We start from the raw sequence: 20,985 nt of genomic DNA, 5'->3' as shown, positions 1-20,985 counted from the left end.
ACAAAAACTTGCAGTTGGGCAATTGAACAAATATATCAGCCATTGGCTCAATCAATCTGGTTACCAGATTGATTGATTTAAAAAATATAGTTTTTGGGGTGGGGTGGGGGTCATTTTATTTTGTTAATTTAATGGTCTACTTCCTTGAGAATACAACTTGGTGGGTAATTAACCCGTAAAGCGCAATTCAAAGCATGTAGAAGTACCGCACAAAAACAAATTAACCAATTGAGGCACTGGTATTTTAGAAATTTGATTTTTTTTTTAAAAAAAGGTAAATCATCTATCCATAATGTGTTCAGACCCTTTTAATAACAGTCTGAGTCTGTCAGTGGCAAAAACAAGTACTTCAGTGGACATAATATGACATGGGCATTTACAAAAATTGATTACATTCCAGCAGCAGTTTGTGGTTACTATGTACAACACTGCACTGATACTTAAGATTTTTATCCTTGTCAATCATTTACACCCAAAAACATAGGAAAATAAAACCCAGATTTACAAATACCACAGTTATTCTTTAACCAATCCTTTACATAAACCTTTACACACTTCCGTCACATTAAGGAAGAAAAAATTTATTAGTAATTTGTTTTTCTTAGTGCCTATTTATGGGGGTAATTCTTATTTTGAGGTTAGTACAATTAACACTGATAAATGACCTCTCACAACATGTAATATGGTATATGCTAATCTAATATACAAAGTCAGTGATGTAGTTAAAAATAAAACTAAGCAACCAAGGACAATAACCAGGTCCCACAGCAGCACTGCACTTGTGAACATTAAATTATTTACTGTTATTCTTAAGGATAATTCTATAGGTCACCTAGCATTTAAATGAATTAATTATTTGGTATCAGTTAGCTTTTTAGAAACAGGTCAAAGAAAAATAATCAAATCATTGTTTATCAAACATCACCGATTTGTGTTGTATCTTAATTAAACATATTATTTTTCTTCTTTGTTGTAAATTTGTATTCTTAATTCTCATATTGGTTAAACAGTTTTTTGTGTTATGAGAAAAAATTAAAATGCCATGTCATGACTTTACTTCATTCAACTATTCAATATTAAATGTGGTAATGTTTGACTCACCATCACTGAAGGGTAGCAACACCAACAGGAGGAGGAAGCACAATGCAAAGCGATCCGTGACTCTGTGTGGCTGCTGAGTGTGTTTAAGTCTTATTTATATGAGCATCACACACACACACACACACACACACACACACACACACACACACACACACACACACACACACAGGTACTCCTGACAAGACTAATCCTATTGTCTGTCTGAAGGGGAAATGTCTTCACCCTACCATATCATGTTACAAAAGTTCTCTATTGTTATTCTCAGTTGTCATTCTCTCTGTAATGATTAGTTTCTCCACTTCCACTGGTTTACTGGTCAGACTGTGGCTATGTCAGGAATGTGGCTGTAGCTACATCTGAGACTGAAATGGCTAGACACATGGCGACACAAATTTAACCACAGTGCATATTTATTACAACAGTGAAGATTCAGTAGAAACCTACCAATGTACTGCCATTCAAAAACATATTGTGACCAAGTGCAAACAACATTCTTAATAACCATTTACTTAAGTTTAATCTCTTTTCCACAGTGTCAGTTAGTGATAAATAATAATGTGTACTCCTTCTCTTGTATTGTACTTTTGTTCAGTGTTCAATGTGGCCATTATTGTGTAAGATCGATATATACACAGCTGTAAGAACATCACTTTTCAATAAATAGTATGCATGGCATGACAAAAACAGTTAAGATGGTATTTTGTCACAGGTTACAGAAGATTTTATGAAAAAAGTGATAAACATTTCAAGGAGATATGTAACTTTTAAAATAGACTTTCAAATGTAGGCTTGACACCGGAGTCTTGATACAGTGCTAAATCTCAGAAATCTCTTTTACTATGATGCACTTTATTTATAACAACACAAAGTTATTGTCCTGAAAAGCTGGAGGTAAAGAAAATTGGACATCAGTGCCAAGTCATGTTTGGAACCTCAGGTTTGTTGTCTAAGGAAAAAAATTAAATTAGCATTAATTCGGTCTTCTTATTTTCTAAGGTGACAGATATTATCAATATGGAGTTTTCTTGTAAACTGACACAGTAATATACTTGTGGCCTAAAGTTCTGTGTTTCAGCCTTACATCCATCTGATATTTACACTCTCCAGCTCTCTCCAAACTCTTGAACGCTCCCAGTCATGGTACCATCTGGCTTCATCCTGTCATTCCACCTTTGACCATCAAAGTTCCCACACAGACCCCCCACTTTCCTCATATACAAGCGTGGTAGAATGATCTCTAAAGGAGGAACATCAACAATACAATATTAATTCAGCATATCACACCCTAAAAAAATACTCATTCTAATGAATTGCATTTTAAGAATTGATGATGAATCCTACAAGTTCTGGGCCACTGCTGACTGGCTTAGACATGTATAATGAGTTAAAGATTAGTTACCTGCTGTGCTGTGTCCATCAAACTCCACTGTGAGGCCAAAGTCGGTCTTCAGGTAGATGCGAGAGGAATGTTCATGGATCTTTAGGCCTGCAGTTGGTGAGACAGGAGTTCTAGTTCTCCTTCCATCCACCTGGAGGGAGATGGCAAGGGGGATGTGTCAGAGGAACATTGTGAGATTATGTAAATTGTGTGCAGGGATTCATACACATTTTTGGTGGGGCTGTCCCCTAAAGGTCGATGAATCTATGCATCTGTCAAAAGCACTCCCAGTTGATTTACATTTTGTGTGTCAACACACTGCAGAAATCTCATGTTTTCACATCCCAGATTATGAACATAGAGAAGTGAGTTTTAGGTAAAATATGAGTGGTGTAGGGTGGCTTAACTGACACTACATGTGCAGGAGAGTAAGTGATATATTTTTCCTATTTGCAGATAAGGTTTAATATATAGATAAGATTACCTGTAGCCTATGATGTGTGCTCAACATCATCATGTTAGTCAATGTTTTTGTGAGTATGGTATGGGAAACTCTTAAATTCTGAGATATTAATGAGAGATGATGGTATAGTGACAGTACCTGATACTGTGTTGAAAATGGACTACAGGAAAATGAGATAGCAGCAGCGCATTGTCAAAAATGCCTTGGATACTTACGATCAGTCTCCGTTTCTTCTTGAACTCCACAGTGTGATTGTACACCCTGATCTTAAGTGCTTTTAATCTGTGGTGTTCTCCATGCTCTTCACTATCATCATCATCTTTGTGATCATCATCACCGTCGTCATCATCATCATCATCTTCTTCATCATTGTCATCTTCACCCTTGACTCTGCGTCTGTTTTCTTCACTGCTACTGTCGCCATGATGCTGACTATTGTCATCATCTACCTTGTTTGTATTGATGCCCTCGATGTAGACATCTGGAAGGTTATTTGGCAAGTTATTGGTCCTGACCAGCACATATGAGTGCTCCCCCTCAAAGTCATGCTTCATTTTATCAAAGGATCTGTATTCAGGGTCTTCTTTTATGGTGCACTCACTGAAACCTGTGGAGCAACAAGTGTAGAGCAATTCATGAATTAGTGAAAAAGATGCATGATAGTTAAGATATGTCATAGAATTAAATGTTGGCATTTACAGCACCTGTAGACTGGCAGTAATATTCGCCCTTGTTATTTTGAAGGCAGACAGCATTTCTATGACATTCATCTTTGTCATCACAGTCAATCTTCCCTACACCATCATCTTTCTCACATTCACATTTCTGGCTGCAGTGATTGGTGTACCACACTTCATTGAACTGTCAAGAAAGAGAAAGTAATCTTACAACTTGGATCTCTGTCTCCACGTGCAATGCTCTGACTTTCAGAAAGTAGTCCCAAGTATTTGAAAATCAACATTATATATGACTTGTGTCATTGATTAAGGGTTATTCTAAAATGTCTCTCACCTGATGTTTGGTGCCATTCCTGTCCACACATCCACACTCTTGGATAAGCACACAGCGCTGCCCTTTTCGTACAAAGCCATCATCACATACACATCCTGGCACACAGCTGTCACTGTCGCTACAGTGTGGTGGGCCATTCAGGTATGAACAGGTTGGACTGCAGGCAGGGGTACAAGTGGTGTAATGACTATTCTCTGGGCAAGAGGGTGCTAGAGAAAGAAACAACAGCCAGAATATACTTAGACAGAAGCATAAAAATACAAACAAAAAGGGTCATACAATCGATGTATATATTATATTTACTGTAAATTTATTATCCATTCTTCATTCTTGCTCATTCATACTTGCAACGCTGCTGCCTAACAGGTTAGATGTAAAATCTACATTAGGGAAACCCAGTCCATGTTTAAAGTTTTTTCTTTTTAGAATAGGGAATTTCAAAGTTCTAACTTACTTGATACAGGTGTAGTTGGTGGATGTGGTCTAGCTGTTGTTGTAGATTGTGGTGTAGCTGTAGTTGTAGACTGAGGTCTGTCTGTTGGTGGATCTGGTTTAATGGTTGTTGTAGATTGTGGTCTAGCTGTGGTCGAAGGTTGTGGTTGAGCTGTGGTCGTAGGTTGTGGTCTTTTTGTTGTTTGGGAGTCAGGTTGAGTTGTGGTTGATGGTTGTGACGGCGCTATGGTTGGAGGTTTTGGTCTAGTTGTTGGAGGTTGTGGTTGAGCTGTGGTTGGTGGTTGCGGTCTAGCTGTTGTTTGTGGTGATGGTGGCTGAGTTTCAGTCGGTGGCTGTGGCCTAGCTGTTGTTGGAGGTTGTGGTCTAGCTGTAGTTTGTGGCTGTGGTTCAGTTGTGGTTGGAGGTTGTGGTCTATTTGTTGTTGGTGATTCAGGTTTAGCTGTCGTTGGAGGCTGTGGTTGAGCTGTGGTTGGGGGTTGTGGTTGAACTGTGGATGGTGGTTGTGGTCTAGCTGTTGTTTGTGGTGGTGGCTGAGTTTCAGTTGGTGGCTGCGGCCTAGCTGTTGTTGTAGATTGTGGTGTAGCTGTAGTTGTAGACTGAGGTCTGTCTGTTGGTGGATCTGGTTTAATGGTTGTTGTAGATTGTGGTTGAGCTGTGGTCGTAGGTTGTGGTCTTTTTGTTGTTTGGGAGTCAGGTTGAGTTGTGGTTGATGGTTGTGACGGCGCTATGGTTGGAGGTTTTGGTCTAGTTGTTGGAGGTTGTGGTTGAGCTGTGGTTGGTGGTTGCGGTCTAGCTGTTGTTTGTGGTGGTGGTGGCTGAGTTTCAGTCGGTGGCTGTGGCCTAGCTGTTGTTGGAGGTTGTGGTCTAGCTGTAGTTTGTGGCTGTGGTTCAGTTGTGGTTGGAGGTTGTGGTCTATTTGTTGTTGGTGATTCAGGTTTAGCTGTCGTTGGAGGCTGTGGTTGAGCTGTGGTTGGGGGTTGTGGTTGAACTGTGGATGGTGGTTGTGGTCTAGCTGTTGTTTGTGGTGGTGGCTGAGTTTCAGTTGGTGGCTGCGGCCTAGCTGTTGTTGGAGGTTGTGGTCTAGCTGTAGTTTGTGGCTGTGGTTCAGTTGTGGTTGGAGGTTGTGGTCTATTTGTTGTTGGTGATTCAGGTTTAGCTGTGGTTGGAGGCTGTGGTTGAGCTGTGGTTGGGAGTTGTGGTTGAACTGTGGATGGTGGTTGTGGTCTAGCTGTTGTTTGTGGTGGCTGAGTTTTAGTTGGTGGCTGCGGCCTAGCTGTTGTTGGAGGTTGTGGCTTAGCTGTGGTTGGAGGTTGTGGTCTAGCTGTTGTTGGGGATTGTGGTCTATTAGTTGTTTGTGACTCAGGCTGAGCTGTGGTTGGTGGTTGAGGCTGCATTGTGGTTGGAGGTTGCGGTCTAGCTGTTGTTGGAGGCTGTGGTACAGCTGTTGTCGGAGGGTGTGGTTGAGAAGTGGATGGAGGTTGTGATTGAGCTGTTGTTGTTGTTGTTGATGGTTTTGTAGGGGTTTGTGTATCACAAGCAGTTGGGGCCACTGTTGTTGGGGCAGTCGTTGTTGTAAGTGTAGTTGTCAGTGGTCGTGGAGGTTTTGATAAAGTTGTTGTTTGTGTGGCAGATGAACTGTTTGCTGGAGGAAGCTCGGGAAGCTCGGGAAGCTCAGGAACCTCTGTAACATCTGGATCCAAGGTTTGTGGAGCAGGTGTTGTTGGTTTAGCCAGATCTGTAACAGTATTTCACATTCAAGTCAGTCATATCAAATTTTAGTCATATTCTGTTTGGACAAGGTAGAATGTGTGAAGGACATTATCACCTGCACAGTGTCCATGATGAAGTGATACATCATCTATGGCCACATCAGACTGGTCATTGGAACCTCTTCTCCCCTCAAAAATGATCTATAAGGAAGTGGACAGGTTAATGCCAAAGCACAGTAAGCCTGTTACAGCACAAAGATCCATAAGTTATTTGTTATACTGTTATTTGTTGCAGGTAATACACTATTAGTGTTTTGCTTTGCAAGTCTCTAACATTTGGCAGGTTAGGGAAAAACATGCCTCAATGTGTAACTCACCTGGAAAGCTCCAGTTGTGGTCAGGTCCACCTGAGCCAAGTGCCACATATTTCCTTGATCATTCCTTTTCCTCCAAACAGCATCAGCCTTTCTGTCTTGGAACAGGTAAACATGGAGGCCCATTGTATCTGCTGAGCCATACATATGGTACCAGAACTGCAGACACTGAGGACCAGAGTCTGAACACTCAGAGCTGATGAGACGAGCTGTGTCTCCAAGTGATGCACTGTTGGCTTCAATGTAAAGATAGTGGCCACCTGGATAAGAGCATAAAAGTTGGGTTAATTAAGGCAACACACAGCATATTATAATTAAAAAAATAATAATGTTAGAATTTATTGTTTAATTCTATGTTCAAGGTAGAGTGAAATTGGGTGCCAAATGTTGATAATACAAAAGTATTTTAACACTGAAAGGCAAAAAATGACTTAATTCATAAGCAGCAGATCTACTGGCACTGAAGAGAAATGCCTAACATCAGGAACTCTCAGTGAGACAATGTTTATCAGTTTACCATACTGGTTTGACAAGGAAGAACTGCTTGCAATGGTATTTTCACTAGTTACAGGTGTGACCATGGCTGACATTGATCTGGCAAAGAATCTGCTGTTTTTTTTTTTTTTTGCTCTAAGTTGAGCACTTATCTAACAGGGTATACAGTTAAACTTGGCTTGTGTCAGAAGGCTGATTACCTCCTGTGGTGTGATCTGAAGCAGGACCAGTCATCATAGTGGGTGTAAAGCCACTATGCCTTGTCCAATCAAAAACATCAGTAAGCAGTTGATTCCACTGACATAAATCTTGTTCAAAATTACAGTGGAGTTGACACACTGGAAAGGACAGTTAGTAAAAGAATGAGATCACTGAGACAATAATTCTGGAAATCGCAAAAATTGGATGTTGAAAAAATAAATTATGCAAGTTCCAACACCAGGGATATACAAGTGCTGCTGCAGAACTGTACCTGGGTGTGATGGTGGTCTTTTATCTGGAGCTTCAGTTATATTGTTATCAAATAAGTAGGTTGTTGCTTCCACTGTGGGAGGTAAGGTGATATTTTCTATAGGGGGCTGAACTGTGACATTGACCAGAGGGGGCTGTGGAGCAGTGGTAGGCACAGGGACACTTGGAGGAGCTGTGGTGTTTCCACCAGGTTTAGGAGGGCTTGTTGTCACAGTGCCACTCAAATCTGCAACAGTGTAATAAAGTTTTTTTATGTTATATGTAGAATATTGTCAGCTACACATATTTAAAGTAAGTGTTTTAATGGTAGTTATTCTGTGTACATGTTTCTTACCAGAGCATCGGCCATGATAAAGCTTTACATCATCTATGGCCACATCTGACTCTTCGTTGGAGCCTCTTCGCCCCTCAATGATGATCTGGAAAAACAATTGATTTGTTATTATAAGTAAAATGTCTCCTATAGTTAATATTCCGTTATTACAAGATCATTGGCTGACTATTTTAAATCATCTGAATGCCTGGTAGAAGGTATCTGACCTGGAAACCTCCGGCTGTTGTGATGTCCACCTGAGCCAGGTGCCACATATTTCCTTGGTCATTCCTCTTCCACCAAATGGCATTGGCTACTCCGTTGTGAAGCAAGTATACATGGAGGCCCATTGTATCTGCTGAGCCATACATATGGTACCAAAACTGCAGACACTGAGGACCAGGGTCTGAACACTCAGAGCTGATGAGACGAGCTGTATCTCCAAGTGATGCACTATTTGCTTCGATGTAAAGATAGTGGCCACCTGGATAAAGACATTGGAATTATTCCAGTTCAAGTAGAAAGCATAGCACTCACTGTAATGTGAGGATGCATGTTTGTTTATTCATTGTTTTAATTGTTGCCACATTTTTGCTGTTTCCAAAGTTAAAGCTGGACTGTAATCGTGAGATGTGAGATGACGATCTCTTTTACTGAACTGGATATATACAATAGAACATGCTAATGCTGCCAGTTACCACTTTTCTCTTTTTCCAAACAAAATAAGTTTTTCTCATCAATTAGATCCTATGAGAGTCATCTGTGACTGTCGCTGATGTTAAATGAGCAGGTGTGCTGTTGTTTCTCTCATTTCTTTTTACCAAACTTCGTATGATTTTGTGTCAGTGATCACCTCCTGTGGTGTGATCCGAGGAAGGCCCAGTCTTCACTGTAGGAGTGGAGCCGCTGTACCTTGTCCAGTCAAAAACATCTGCAAGCAGCTGAGTCCATTCACAAAGGTCTTGTTCAAAATCACAGTTCATTTGGCAGACTGGAGGGATTATGAAACATATCATTAGCTTATCATAGGATCATTTTGTAGATACAAAAGAAAAATGTGATGTACATCAGTTCAACACCAATAATAGTCAGAAATGAAGAGACTACATATGTTAAAAGTATGCCTTCTTAAATATCTCAGTACCTGGGTGTGGAGCTGGTGACCTGTCATTTCTGATGCTGATTGTTGCTTCCACTAGAGGGCGTATGGTGGCATTCGTTATGGGGCTCTGAGCAGTTACAGTGACTACAGGGGGCTCTGGAGCTGCAGTGGTCGGCACAGGGACACTTACAGGAGCTGTGGTATTTAGATCAGGTTCAGGAGGTTGTGCTGTAATATTATAAACCAGTTAACAAAGCAACTTAGATTAACAACAACAGCTTTCCAGATCTGTAGTTTTTTTCTCAGTGTTCTTTTTTCTCACCAGGGCAGTGACCACGATAAAGCTTTACATCATCTATGGCCACATCTGACTGATCATTAGATCCTCTGCGCCCCTCAATGACGATCTGAATGACGGTATAGAATTCATTAGTAAATTATGCGGAACAAATAACTTTGTACTGTTGCACAAAAGGCTGGCCATCAGCTGAGTCCCTGGTGTGAGATGAGTCACCTGAAAAGCTCCAGTTGTTGTGATGTCCACCTGAGCCATGTGCCACATATTTCCTTGGTCATTCCTCTTCCACCAAACAGCATCAGCCACTCTGTTCTGAATCAGGTAAACATGGAGGGCCATTGTATCTGCTGAGCCGTACATATGGTACCAGAACTGCAGACACTGAGGACCAGAGTCTGAACACTCAGAGCTGATGAGACGAGCTGTGTCTCCATGTGTAACACTGCTGGCCTCGATGTACAGGTAGTGACCATCTAGCCAAGAAGAAAGAAAAGGTCAGATTTGTCAGACTCAGAATTTTTCTTTGCGTCTGTATATTGTTTGTCTATCAAGATTTAGATTGTCACGTAGTGAAAGAGTGTATTACCACCAGTGTGGTCAGCTGTGGGCCCAGTCATCAGGGTGGGAGTGGAACCACTCTGCCATGTCCAGTCAAAAGCATCTGTGATCATCTGATTCCAGCTACAAAGGTTGCTGTTGAAGCTACAGTCGAGACTGCAGACTACAGGGAAACATTTGCAAAAAATTAACATGAACTTAGTATTGACGCATTTATCTGTAACCTTTAATCATCAGTAAAACTTGTACATTCAGTATTTATTGCACTAGACATAAATGTTAATTGGTAACCAAACTTCTGCTTTTCTAATGTAGAAACAAGTGAGCCATAAAATATAGCTTCCTGTGCACTTGCCCGGGTGTGAAGGGAGGAGTTCTGCAGTTGTGGGAGGAAGCTCAGTTCCACTAACCACGCCAGGGAAGCTACCTAAAGGAAGTAATTATTGACTTAGTTTAAACTCTGATATCTGGTATTAGAGACCTTAATGTAGCACCATTAAAAATGTAGATATTTAAGATGGGGTACATTATATCATTCTTTACTTTTTGCTTTTTGTAAGAGGGAAAATGTCACCTGAGCATGAGCCAAAGTGGATGGAAACGTCATCTATGGCCACATCTGATTGAGCAGTAGAGCCTCGAATTCCCTCTACTATGATCTGAAATGGGTGATAAGAAAAAAAATAATTCTTCACTGTGCATAATAAAATCATTGCACTCACAAGAAGAGTGTACAACTCTGAACCAGCATCTTTTAGGTGTATATATTGTCTAATATATAGTGTCAGACTTACTCGGAAAGGACCAGACACTCTGATGTCAGCATTTCCTTGATGCCACTCTGGTCCCTGGTTGTTCATCATGGACCAGATCTTGGTAGCTTTATTGTCTTTTAGCAGGTAGATATTGAGGGCCATTGCCGTGGCTGAACCATACATATGGTACCAGAAGTGCAGACAGAGTTGGCCATTGTAATGGCACATTGAGCTCAACAGACGGGCTGAGTCTCCATGGGTTGCACTGTCTCCTTCTATATACATGTAGAAACCGTCTGGAGAAAGCACAAAAAGCATGAATCATGAACAACTAACATAGCAACCCAGCACATGTAGTAGTTTAGCCTGATACTGGATTTTTACCTCCATTGGTGTGGTCCTGGTTTGGCCCACTTAGGTCTGAGGGGGTGGATCCTGAATGTCTTGTCCAATCAAAACTGTCCTGTATGAGCTGCTCCCACCCACACAGATTTTTGTCAAAGTCACAGTTTATGGGACAGACTATGAAAAAGCATATAAACACAATGGAAATGGTTAGTATTACGACCTAATTATCCATAGGATCATTACATAAAAATAAAATTCTAGTTAAAAAAAAAAAAAATCATCAAAAACATAATTTCATCCAATCTATTAATAATTACACCAAGGTCATTCAGATGTATTGAGATATATTTAGGTATTAAACTTCTGCAAATTTATTTCCCTAAGAGGCAAGAATGTAGTCAAATTGATATTTGTTTTTGAAATGATTATTATTATGAATTGGATTATGCCACTGATCCCCAAACCAGTAACAAATAAGCCCTCCCAATCCTGAATGCTCTTACAAGTCTGATCTGGTGTTGGAGAAGTAGGAGTTGGAGTTGTTGGAGGAGGTGAAGTGGTTGGGGGGTCAGCTGAAATATGAACAAAAACAAAACGCCAAACAAACAAACAAAGAAAGAAACAAAAAAGGAAATGAGTTCACCATCTTTGCCTTTTTGGCGCCTTAGGCAGTGTTTTGTATTGCGCCTCCCCCTCCCCACCTTAACGACCTAATTATTTCCCCAACTTTCCTTGTAAACCAAAAAAACCAAAAAAACCAAACAAACAAACAAAAAAAAAAGTTATGCCCTAGGCAGTTGCCTAGTTTGCGTATGCAAGGGGCCAGTCCTGTGCTGCGATCAAAACAATGAAAATCAAAAGCAGAGAGAAGTACAGGACATGAAACACAATTACTTCATATAATATTTAGAGCAAGTAAATATTCACATTTTATTTTGTGACAGAAATTCTACAAGTTATTTAAAACAGGAACAGTATCAGTACACATCCTCTCACAGATTTGTGCCTTTATTTAATGTAACTCACCGCAGGCTGTGTCTGTCTGCCAGGGGGGCAGCTCCACTCCTGCAACCTGGCATGCTGCTGCGTAGGACTTCAGAGATTCGCATAGGGTGTGTTGATCACCATTTGTGGCACAATAGTCATATGCACAACTATTTATATAGATGGATGGGTGAACAGGCTCATGGCAGGGCTGGAAGGCATCTGCCAGTATTGCGGAACACTCGTTGTAGGCCTCAGTCTCTTCGTCGTAGTCACAGAGCCTTGGGTCATTTGGATAGGCAGTGCACCTGGAGGAGAGGTGAAATCAAAAACATTTTGAACCACGGTGCCACTTCAGAATAAGATAAAATAAGGTAGTGGTTTTGTTAATAATTTGTGTATTAATACTTTTAATTCTTTAATAACTTTTTACTTAATGCATAAGTAAAAAGCTTGGTGTATACCATCTGCCAGAATAACCTGCTTGGTGTATTTGGCTGGGAATTAGCTGGTTATCAATAATATCTTAATTGTACCTGCTCCTAGTGTGGCAAAAACTGTCTACCCAAGCCATTCTTGCTATTGGTGGGGTGCATTTTTTTTCTTTTGAGTTAATATAATGTCATTAATTTAATTTTTGTAGTTTACTCACAAGTGTACAGATTTGCTGTGTAGTTAAAAAACTCACTTGTTATTGTCCAGCACCCTCCAGCTGTCACCAAACTGAAACGGGTCTGTAACGTTTCCCCCTCCAGGGATTACGAAATCATCTCCCTGGTGCGCAGAGTACAGGCCACACAGTCCACACATTTCATACTTGTAGCGCTCATCCGCCTGCAGAAAGAGTCTGTTCTGCCCATCTATCATTATTCTGAGGCCAAAGTTCGTCTCCAAGATAATATAGTGATTCTTCATGTAGACCCGTATAGAACCTTGTGCTCCATTGGTGGAATAGGGGAGGTGGACACGGCTGTTATTCACCTAGAGAGAGGGGGGCAATCCAGTAGTTGTAATTTGTTTATTCTAGTGAGAACGGCTTGTTTTTAAATGCCAGCAAGTATTATCCACTGGAATAGTTGGTGCAACCAGTTAGCTTCCAAATCACTGTTCAGGGCAAAATCAAGTGGTTCAGCTTTTAGTTTTGGTATTCTTGTAAACCTCAGATAACAAACAAGTGACTTCCTCACTTCATTTATTACTCTGACCTGACATGGAGTAATAACAGACTCCTATAAACATGGGTGTGCTGATACTTAAGTCAATAGCTACTGCCATTAATAAATTACATTAGATAATACAGAGCAATGCCATTCCAGTAAATGGGCCACGTGCAGGTCATGAGACACTATTGTATAGACTTGAAGCTGCTCAGTCTCATACACATTTTCACATCAGTTTGTTTCTTACATTACATACTATAAAAGAGCTGCATTTGGGATTGTTTGATAGACAGAATTGCAAGAAGTTTTCATGCTTACATAGACCTCTCCACTTTGATTCAGGGTGAGGTGATAATCTTCAGCCTGCAGAGTCACAGCTTCCAGCTTGGAGCGTGTGAAGTTCTGCAGGGGAGGATGCATGTTGTGTCCGATCACACTGAACTGGACTGAGCTTTCTTCTCCGCATGCTGTAGCCAGTGTATAACTGCAGCCCCCTTGAAAGTCATAAGCCAGTCTGTCAAAGGTGATGTAGTGTGGATCACCATACACACTGCAGGTGGCAGGTTTGATAGGGAAGCAGTCTTTGACCCCATCCTTGACCTTGCAAACCTCATTGTATGCACATTGCATTGTGGTGCACTGCACATCATTATTACCCATACACTGGCACTGCTTCACACAGTCTCCTTCCACAAATGTTGTTCCTTTCTGTAAGGAAAGGGGAAGGTGTGTTAATAAATTATAGCGCTGTGGACGTTAATAGGTGAATATGACATTGTTTTCACTTCATCTACCTCACCCACCTCATAGTGTTTCCCATTATACCAGCACCCACAGTCCTCTGCTGGGACACACTTTCCTCCACTGAGTTTGAAGCCAGAGTCACACTCGCATCTCTCCTCACAGCTTCCACAAGAACCAGCTAAATCCAGACTGGAGCACACCTCGGGACAGCCATCAGCACATGAATTATAGTGGCTGTTCTCAGCACACTGAGGGGCTGAGGGGGCACAAGCAAAGAGAGGAAAGAGGACAGAGCATGACCTTAATGCTACTGTATTATTACACTCATTATTTGCCACTGTTACTCCTATTTTAATAACAGGAGGAAGAGAAATGAAAGCAGAGAGCAATAAAGTAGCATACGACAGAACGTGGAGTTCCTCCATATGGGTACAGCGACTCCAGCCTCATGGCAGATATCAGCGTAGACTTGGAATGCCTCACATAGCACTGCTGGGTCACCATGAGTGGAGCACATGCCGACCACACATGCCCTGAAGTAGCTCTCTGCCTCCAGAACTGACTGGCAATCAGCAAAGGGCCTCGTGCTAGAGAGGAGGCCTCCGCAGTACAGCTCACTGGCATACTCAGCCTCCTCCAGTGGGTCACACTGATGAGGGACTATAATAGTTTCACAGGAGGAGGTGGGTTGCCCAGTCTGCCAGCTCTCAGCCAAAGCTGTAGCATCTTGGGCATTTGTACCATCAGGCTTGCGGAAGTCATCTTCTCTGAGGTGGTTGAAGTTGCCACACAAGCCACAGACTTCATCAGAGTACGTGGATGGCAGGACGACATGTACAGCACCAGCACTGTCAAATGAAACAGAAAGGCCGAAACTGGTTCCCAGTACAACTGCAGCGGGGTTGCTCTTGATGTTGACAGTATCACTGCCGAGGCTCAGTGGAAGCTTCCTCCAGAGACCATTAACCTGAAGAAGAGAATGAGTTTTAGATTTCCCTACCGACAGCAGTGTTGACTCACTGTATCTGATGGTTTGCATAAAAAGCAGTGTTGTGAAGACACATATATCTTTGAGAACTGATAAGACTGATAAGTCCTCTATGAATTCCAGGACATTAAACTCTGCACTTTATGATAAAGTCAGTTTTATCAGTAGAATGGGCTGCAGATATGGGAACTGCTTGATCCAGTACATTACTAAGCTCAACGCTTATTACAGCATAATGACAAAGTGCCTTAAAACTGAAGCTAGAGAGTGCGCACTTATATTGTATTATGAAGTATAGGGAGCAATGTAAAATAGGAAGTAGAAAGTGTTTGTTTTAAAGAGAAAAAAGACTTCCAGCATTCAGACATGTTAATTCAGTGCTTGAGGATGACTGTCTCTTTTAGCCATGAACAATGAGAAATGTGACACTGCTAAACTGCTTAACTGAGTAAACTGATAATGTGCCAAAACTGAGTTTGTGCCTGCATGGTTGTAGTTTATTTATTTAATGTAGCTTATTTGGATGTTTAGGCTCAGAAAAAGTCAGACAAAACTGTTCTCCCCGTGTAAGACAGCATGACATTATAATTTTTGGAGAAAATACAACATCTCCGAGTTTAAGTGCCTCCCTAAATGTTTGACTCCCTTTTAAGTAACTCACCACAACCCGGTGTGTCTGCCTTTTCAATAGGGACACTCTGAAGTTCCCTGTATCCACAGTGACCTGCTGGACGGTCGGCAGAGATGAGTTCCCGTTATCCTCATTGACCACTTCCACAATGAACATGGGCAGGGATGCAGTGGGTGAGCAGGTCTTAGCCAGTATGTAGGTGCAGGGGGCCACGAAGCGGAACAGCACTCCATCAAAAGTGCTGCAGTCTGTGTGACTGTGTATAGTGCACGTCCCAGAGGTGGAAATCCCACTGGAGGCTCTTCTTTGAGGACCACAGATTTGGCCCTGAGGGCACTGAGAGAGAGAGCAGGAGAGCTGGCCAGCAGAACAGAGGCAGTGGGTGGACTCATCTGTCCATAACTCTGTGTTAGATTCACACTGGGGTCCTGTGGGGCATATGACTGAGTAAACAATCACTTTATAACCACAACACCATCTGCCTAGGAATAATTGATTACTAACATTAATGAATTATTATATTCAGTGTTAATACTGGATGGGCTTAAGCACATTTTCTGAATTATCTTACTTTTATTCAACTATTATTCATGTAAGTAATACTTTGATTCATGTTTTCTTAATCAAAAGAATGAAAATCATTCCTGCTGCCTTACTCAAACTGTGAACTTATGAAACCTGATAAATTAGAGAATATTATACATCTTTAAACTTTGGAGGGGTTATCTTGGGGTCTTTTGCAGTTTCACTGACAGTAACCTGATTTGTTATGACAGCAATGGTTTTATGTTTTGCATAAACATTGTTATTACTGTGTATACTTGAATATAGTAGGATTTTTCCCCCCATTGATTGGGGCTTTGATGTCACCAAAAGCAGACTATTTTCAAGATGGCAAAAGAAGAGTAAAAGAATACTTACCACATGAGCCTCTTCTCACACCTATCTGGTTAAGTAGGTTCTGTATCTCTGCGGACACGACTTCAAATACAACCTAACATAAAAGCAGATTATCTGTTTAAATATACACAATGTTATTTTTGAAATCACTGTTACAGTTCAACTATAGATCTGTGGTAATATGTGCCATTTTACCTGAGTGTTTGGTTTGATGATATTCAGGGGAACAAACACTTGTCTCCATACATTTCTGGGGAGGACAGGGGAGGTCCATATTTCTACCAGACCATCACTGCTTTTCAGCAGAGCTCGAAGTTCAGACCCGTTAGCTGCAGCTGGAACCTGGTACCAAAACTCCAGACAGGCCTCGCCCTCCAGCCCCAGTGGGCCACTCTCTAAAATATTCACTGCAACATCCTCTGGAGGTGAAAAGGACAATAAGAAATTGTAATACGCTAGATGCTTTCAGAGTCTTCATAGGCATTGACCCATTCTCATTTATAGTTCCGGCATGGTACTTTACTTTCTAAAGTACAAATTCACTGACCTGATTCCTACTGATATTCAATTCTTTTTAAAATCACACACAATAAATGGCAGAATATTTTTTAACTCTGCAGGTTAGGAATGGACTTTTAGGTTGTATAATTTCTTACAAATAATGGGAAACCATTTCCTTGCACTTGTTATTGTAATAAAACCAGAAGTACATCTGTTGTGCTGCAATTATCATACGAAATAGCTGTTTAGAGTGTTTTGTGCTAAATTTGATCCTCAAGTGTGGGCCCTTTACTTTGATTGCCCCTGGGAGAACACCAGGCTATAAAAGATTATTAGCCTGCTTCAGATCAATTAGCGATATGCAGCGAGGCACGGTCATAGTCACAGCCTGTCTGGAGATTAAAACAGAACTGTGGACTGATGTTCCAAATCCCCTCCAGAAAGGGAGGGACAGAATTAAAGGTAAGTGCAGGTCAAGTAATTTCTGTGTCAGACTGAGCTCATAACTGATCTGATCTATAACCTGATATGATGACTTAAAAAAAACAAAAAAACATTTGGCTTTCAATTTGATTACTACAATATTTAATTAAACAAATCCACCGCTGTAACTTTTGTACAGTAAATGTTTTATTCCGTACCTGTTCTTTGTTGGCTACGTGTCCAGTCACAAATCAGATTGTTCTGTCTGCTGTAGAAACACTGTGTAACATATTCTAAGCAAGAAAACAAACAAACAAATAAACAAAACATGGGTTAAACATAGTATTATGTATAGTATTATGGCTTGTATGTCTGTTTGTCAATTTATGTTTTTTTATTCAAGTCCTTATTGTTGTGTCACATTGAAAAAATTACATTCAAGCAATTCTAATGATAATGGACAGTACAGGTCTCAGTAGATATAATACTTCATACCTGAGTTTGTCCTCCACTCTGGTAAATGAACTAATGATAAGTCATTTTCAGCCCTGAGAAAGGAAATCAGATGACAATGATCACAGATAGCTTTTAAAACAATTATGCCATTAATTCATAAAATACTTTATTGGTTTAATAACAAAATCTCAGTAATTCTACAACTCGTGAAATTAACATGAGCCATACAACAATAAAATAAGATATCAGCTAAAATGTGACTGTTAAATGTTGAATTATCTTGAGACCCACCTGCACTGAGTCCCAGTGTAAGAGAGGACGAGTAAAGTCACTGTGACCAACAAATCTGTGAGGACGCTTCCAAGCATAGCTGATCCCTTAACAGCAGCAGCCTCTTAGCTGCTCTCCTGTTGCTAATACTCTCTGTCTTTGATGAGTTGAAGAAAGAATGATGAACTGTTGTGGAGCCTCTCTGTGGAAACACAGTGTACAGTATATGACCCTTTAACTGCCAGCACAGGGGTGTTGGCCCTCTTGTGTCCCTCAGAGTGGAGGGTTTCAGATATTTATAGTCCCCCTCCCACCTGACCAGGTAACCTTAGCAGTGGGTGGAGAAAGAAAACTGGAGGACAGGAAGACATGAAAAGGGTTGGACTGAGTCTGTGGCATAAAAATTCTCTAAAAGTGACGACAGCAGCTAACACAGTTACAGTAAACAGTGATAGGCGAGGTCGAGGTTTATTGTTGCTGTGTGATGAGAGCCACTGACACCAAGATAAACTAACACATACTAATGCTTGGAAAAAAATGAATGAGTTAATAATGTAATGTTTGGCAATTTTTTAACAAAACAATTAGATATCCTCTATAGAAGTCATTGTTTTTGGAAATGTAAAAAAAAATAAAAAATCAAATTCTTGGTAAGCAGAAATCTACAACTATCCAAACATTGTATAAATAAACAACAGGGTAGAAAGAGAAATTACCCAAACGCAGGGTTGTATTTAGTTGTTTCTTATCATTGACAAAACGTACACTGTAACAATCTGTCAGCTTTTTTATGATGAATAATCTGCAGGATTCTTGTGGTTCACCTCTGCTGTCTCTACTGTTCTTACAGTCTATTGTAGTGTTAATTTCTATACACAGTCAGGTTACTGATCAAGATCCTGTGATGCAAAAGCACATTTTTTATTATAAGGAGATGGTAAGAAATGTTACCATTATAGCCTTGGGGTAACCAAAATCACTGATTATATCAAGGATTTAGCTTCTAAACTGTTTATCTAAAGACGTGCCTTTTAAAACAAAGGTAGTAGATAGTGCATTCTGTTCGGAATATCAAAGCTGATGATCCTCATGAATTCTACATGTGGTAAGAGGGCGACAAGATAATTTCCTTTGCAAATCAGTGCTAAGCCTTTAATGCCACCACACTCAGCAAAGATAAGCCCAAAAAGATGAGCCATTAAAAATGTCAGCATATGCAATCCATATTCTTCAAACACACACAACAAGACATGTACATTGTGACCTGATAATGTTGTAAAAAAAAGAACAGGCTTGAAGTAGTGTCTATTGGAGTATATTCAGTGTATGTCAGCCAGATAGCAGTGCACACTGTATGGAACAGGTGGAGAAAGCATGATAAGAGAGACGTATTGTGTGATTCATCTCTTGTAACATTCCTGAAGCACTGTCGGTACGTGTCAACAGAGAGGGTGGCCCAAAACAAATATTAGAGCTCTTTAAAGTTGTCCAACCTAAAAGAATGCCTTTGTTAGGGCTTCTGTAAAGTACTAAATATTACCTACTACCGTGTATCGAGTTTAAAAAGTCTTAACCGTCAGCAGTGTACAAACATGAGGCAACACAGTTACTTTCTTAACTATAGAGATAATCTTGGGTTATCTAAAAGAAAGACACCACCATGATTTCATAAGAGATCAGGGTTTTATCTCATTGTGTCTCCTGTGTTTAAGGTGTACGATGAATTCCACAGGAAGTGAGTAACTTATAAACTGACTCATAGAGGTCTGTACATAGCAGGGACTAATATTTTGAGTGACTCATGAAATGAAATAAAGTAGATGTATGGCTTTGCAATGTCAAAAATGTGTATTTACACTCCACACAGCACCACACACAGCTATGCCAGTGAATATGCTTGACTTCTGTCAGTTAATGTTTTGTCATACTCAGTTACTTATTACCTTTTGCTGTGCACATACTTGATACAGCATCACTCTAGTAAAGTGGGAAATGGCACACTCACCCAAATAGGCAGACGAATAATAATGAATATCAAAGGTTTCTATTTATAGCCGTTATAGCCATGATCATTACTGGAAGGGAGTTGTTTGTCTGTTGATAAGGTCTGTCTCAGGGTCAAGTGCATTCAGAGTAAACCATCATGATGCATCTTATTGGTAACCAAGACAGTCATCAGTGTGGCAACCTTTCTCCCCCACCCAGAGGCTCAAAATACAGTGATATACTGCACGGTAGCCTTATCGACATACCCTTGTAATTGTGTTAAAAGTTGAAATATTACATAATCAATCAAAAAAATCCACCTATAAATCCATAAACCTGTGATTATCCTCATACCTCCTGCATGTCTTTAGCCAACAAATAAAAGGGCCATTAATAATCTACCTCGCCCACAGGAAGCGGGAGATAGAACAACAAGGAGCCAAGACCAAGTGCAAAGCAATATAGTGTGGACTCTCAACGATCATTGTGGACTGCAGATGCCCTGATCCATGACTAACCATTAATAAGGGCATGTTTGCTATTTGGATCTCCTCTTTGCTAGCTCTACTGTGTCCAAGGTAAAAATAGAACATCATAGTAAGCAAAGGAATGTTATTTTGGAAAAATTGGTTAAATGTTACGTATATTTTACGAATATCAAGCAGGCAGCGTGACCTGCTCCCCACCAGAGTGTTCTTTTTAGGCGAGCAAGTGTACCATTAAACACATTACCTAAGCAAATCTCTAAACATGAACAACCTGTAATATCTTGCAGGTGATTTTCCACTTGCACATCTTTGAGAGTCTCAAGCCTTATTAGTTGTGAGACAACCAAAAAGTGAACGTGTAGAGTTAAGGGGCCAGTGTGCGACAATTTCTGTAACTTTCCAAAACCAACATTCATTCATTCATCCTGAGAAAGTAGAGTGTGAGGTTTGCTCTCATGCTCTTTGTCAAATTGCATGTGTACAAATGAATGATACACTATAATTCCCCCCATATTTAAATGGTTATTGCATCTTCTCTCTCTCTCAACTGGCTTTTCACTCTGCGTGCCAGTGACCACTCTGAACAGCCCAAAACACTTTTGCGTTCTGACAAGGTGGAATGATT

At 40.5% G+C, this 20,985-nt stretch overlaps 1 protein-coding gene across 4 annotated transcripts; it reads right to left on the bottom strand.

Annotated features, from left to right (window-relative positions):
• Positions 1 to 1,493: 1,493 nt before the first annotated feature.
• Positions 1,494 to 18,141, bottom strand: LOC108883521 (zonadhesin). Of its 4 annotated transcripts, XM_018676755.2 has the most exons (34): positions 17,908 to 18,141; positions 17,656 to 17,708; positions 17,379 to 17,453; positions 16,432 to 16,655; positions 16,258 to 16,330; positions 15,367 to 15,764; positions 14,120 to 14,684; positions 13,777 to 13,973; positions 13,292 to 13,681; positions 12,502 to 12,794; positions 11,856 to 12,121; positions 11,333 to 11,401; positions 10,866 to 11,003; positions 10,521 to 10,777; positions 10,301 to 10,385; positions 10,082 to 10,153; positions 9,755 to 9,889; positions 9,385 to 9,641; positions 9,193 to 9,277; positions 8,913 to 9,098; positions 8,622 to 8,759; positions 7,996 to 8,252; positions 7,790 to 7,874; positions 7,457 to 7,681; positions 7,185 to 7,322; positions 6,493 to 6,749; positions 6,232 to 6,316; positions 4,408 to 6,141; positions 3,954 to 4,162; positions 3,647 to 3,803; positions 3,158 to 3,549; positions 2,501 to 2,630; positions 2,183 to 2,338; positions 1,494 to 2,047 (listed from the first exon to the last, which is right to left on the bottom strand). In XM_018676755.2, exons 1-33 carry the CDS (start codon positions 17,982 to 17,984, stop codon positions 2,196 to 2,198), a joined length of 7,845 nt encoding a protein of 2,614 aa, XP_018532271.1. In that variant the 5' UTR covers positions 17,985 to 18,141; the 3' UTR covers positions 1,494 to 2,047; positions 2,183 to 2,195. The 4 variants fall into 4 exon arrangements, with proteins under 4 accessions (XP_018532271.1, XP_018532270.1, XP_018532272.1 ...); XM_018676754.2 differs by having other exon boundaries at positions 1,494 to 2,338; XM_018676756.2 differs by having other exon boundaries at positions 1,494 to 2,338; positions 8,913 to 9,065.
• Positions 18,142 to 20,985: the final 2,844 nt, after the last annotated feature.

Source organism: Lates calcarifer, linkage group LG4 (genome assembly GCF_001640805.2).
Source record: "Lates calcarifer isolate ASB-BC8 linkage group LG4, TLL_Latcal_v3, whole genome shotgun sequence".
NCBI classification, from domain to species: Eukaryota; Metazoa; Chordata; class Actinopteri; family Centropomidae; genus Lates; species Lates calcarifer.
This window is presented reverse-complemented; position numbering and strand designations above follow the sequence as displayed.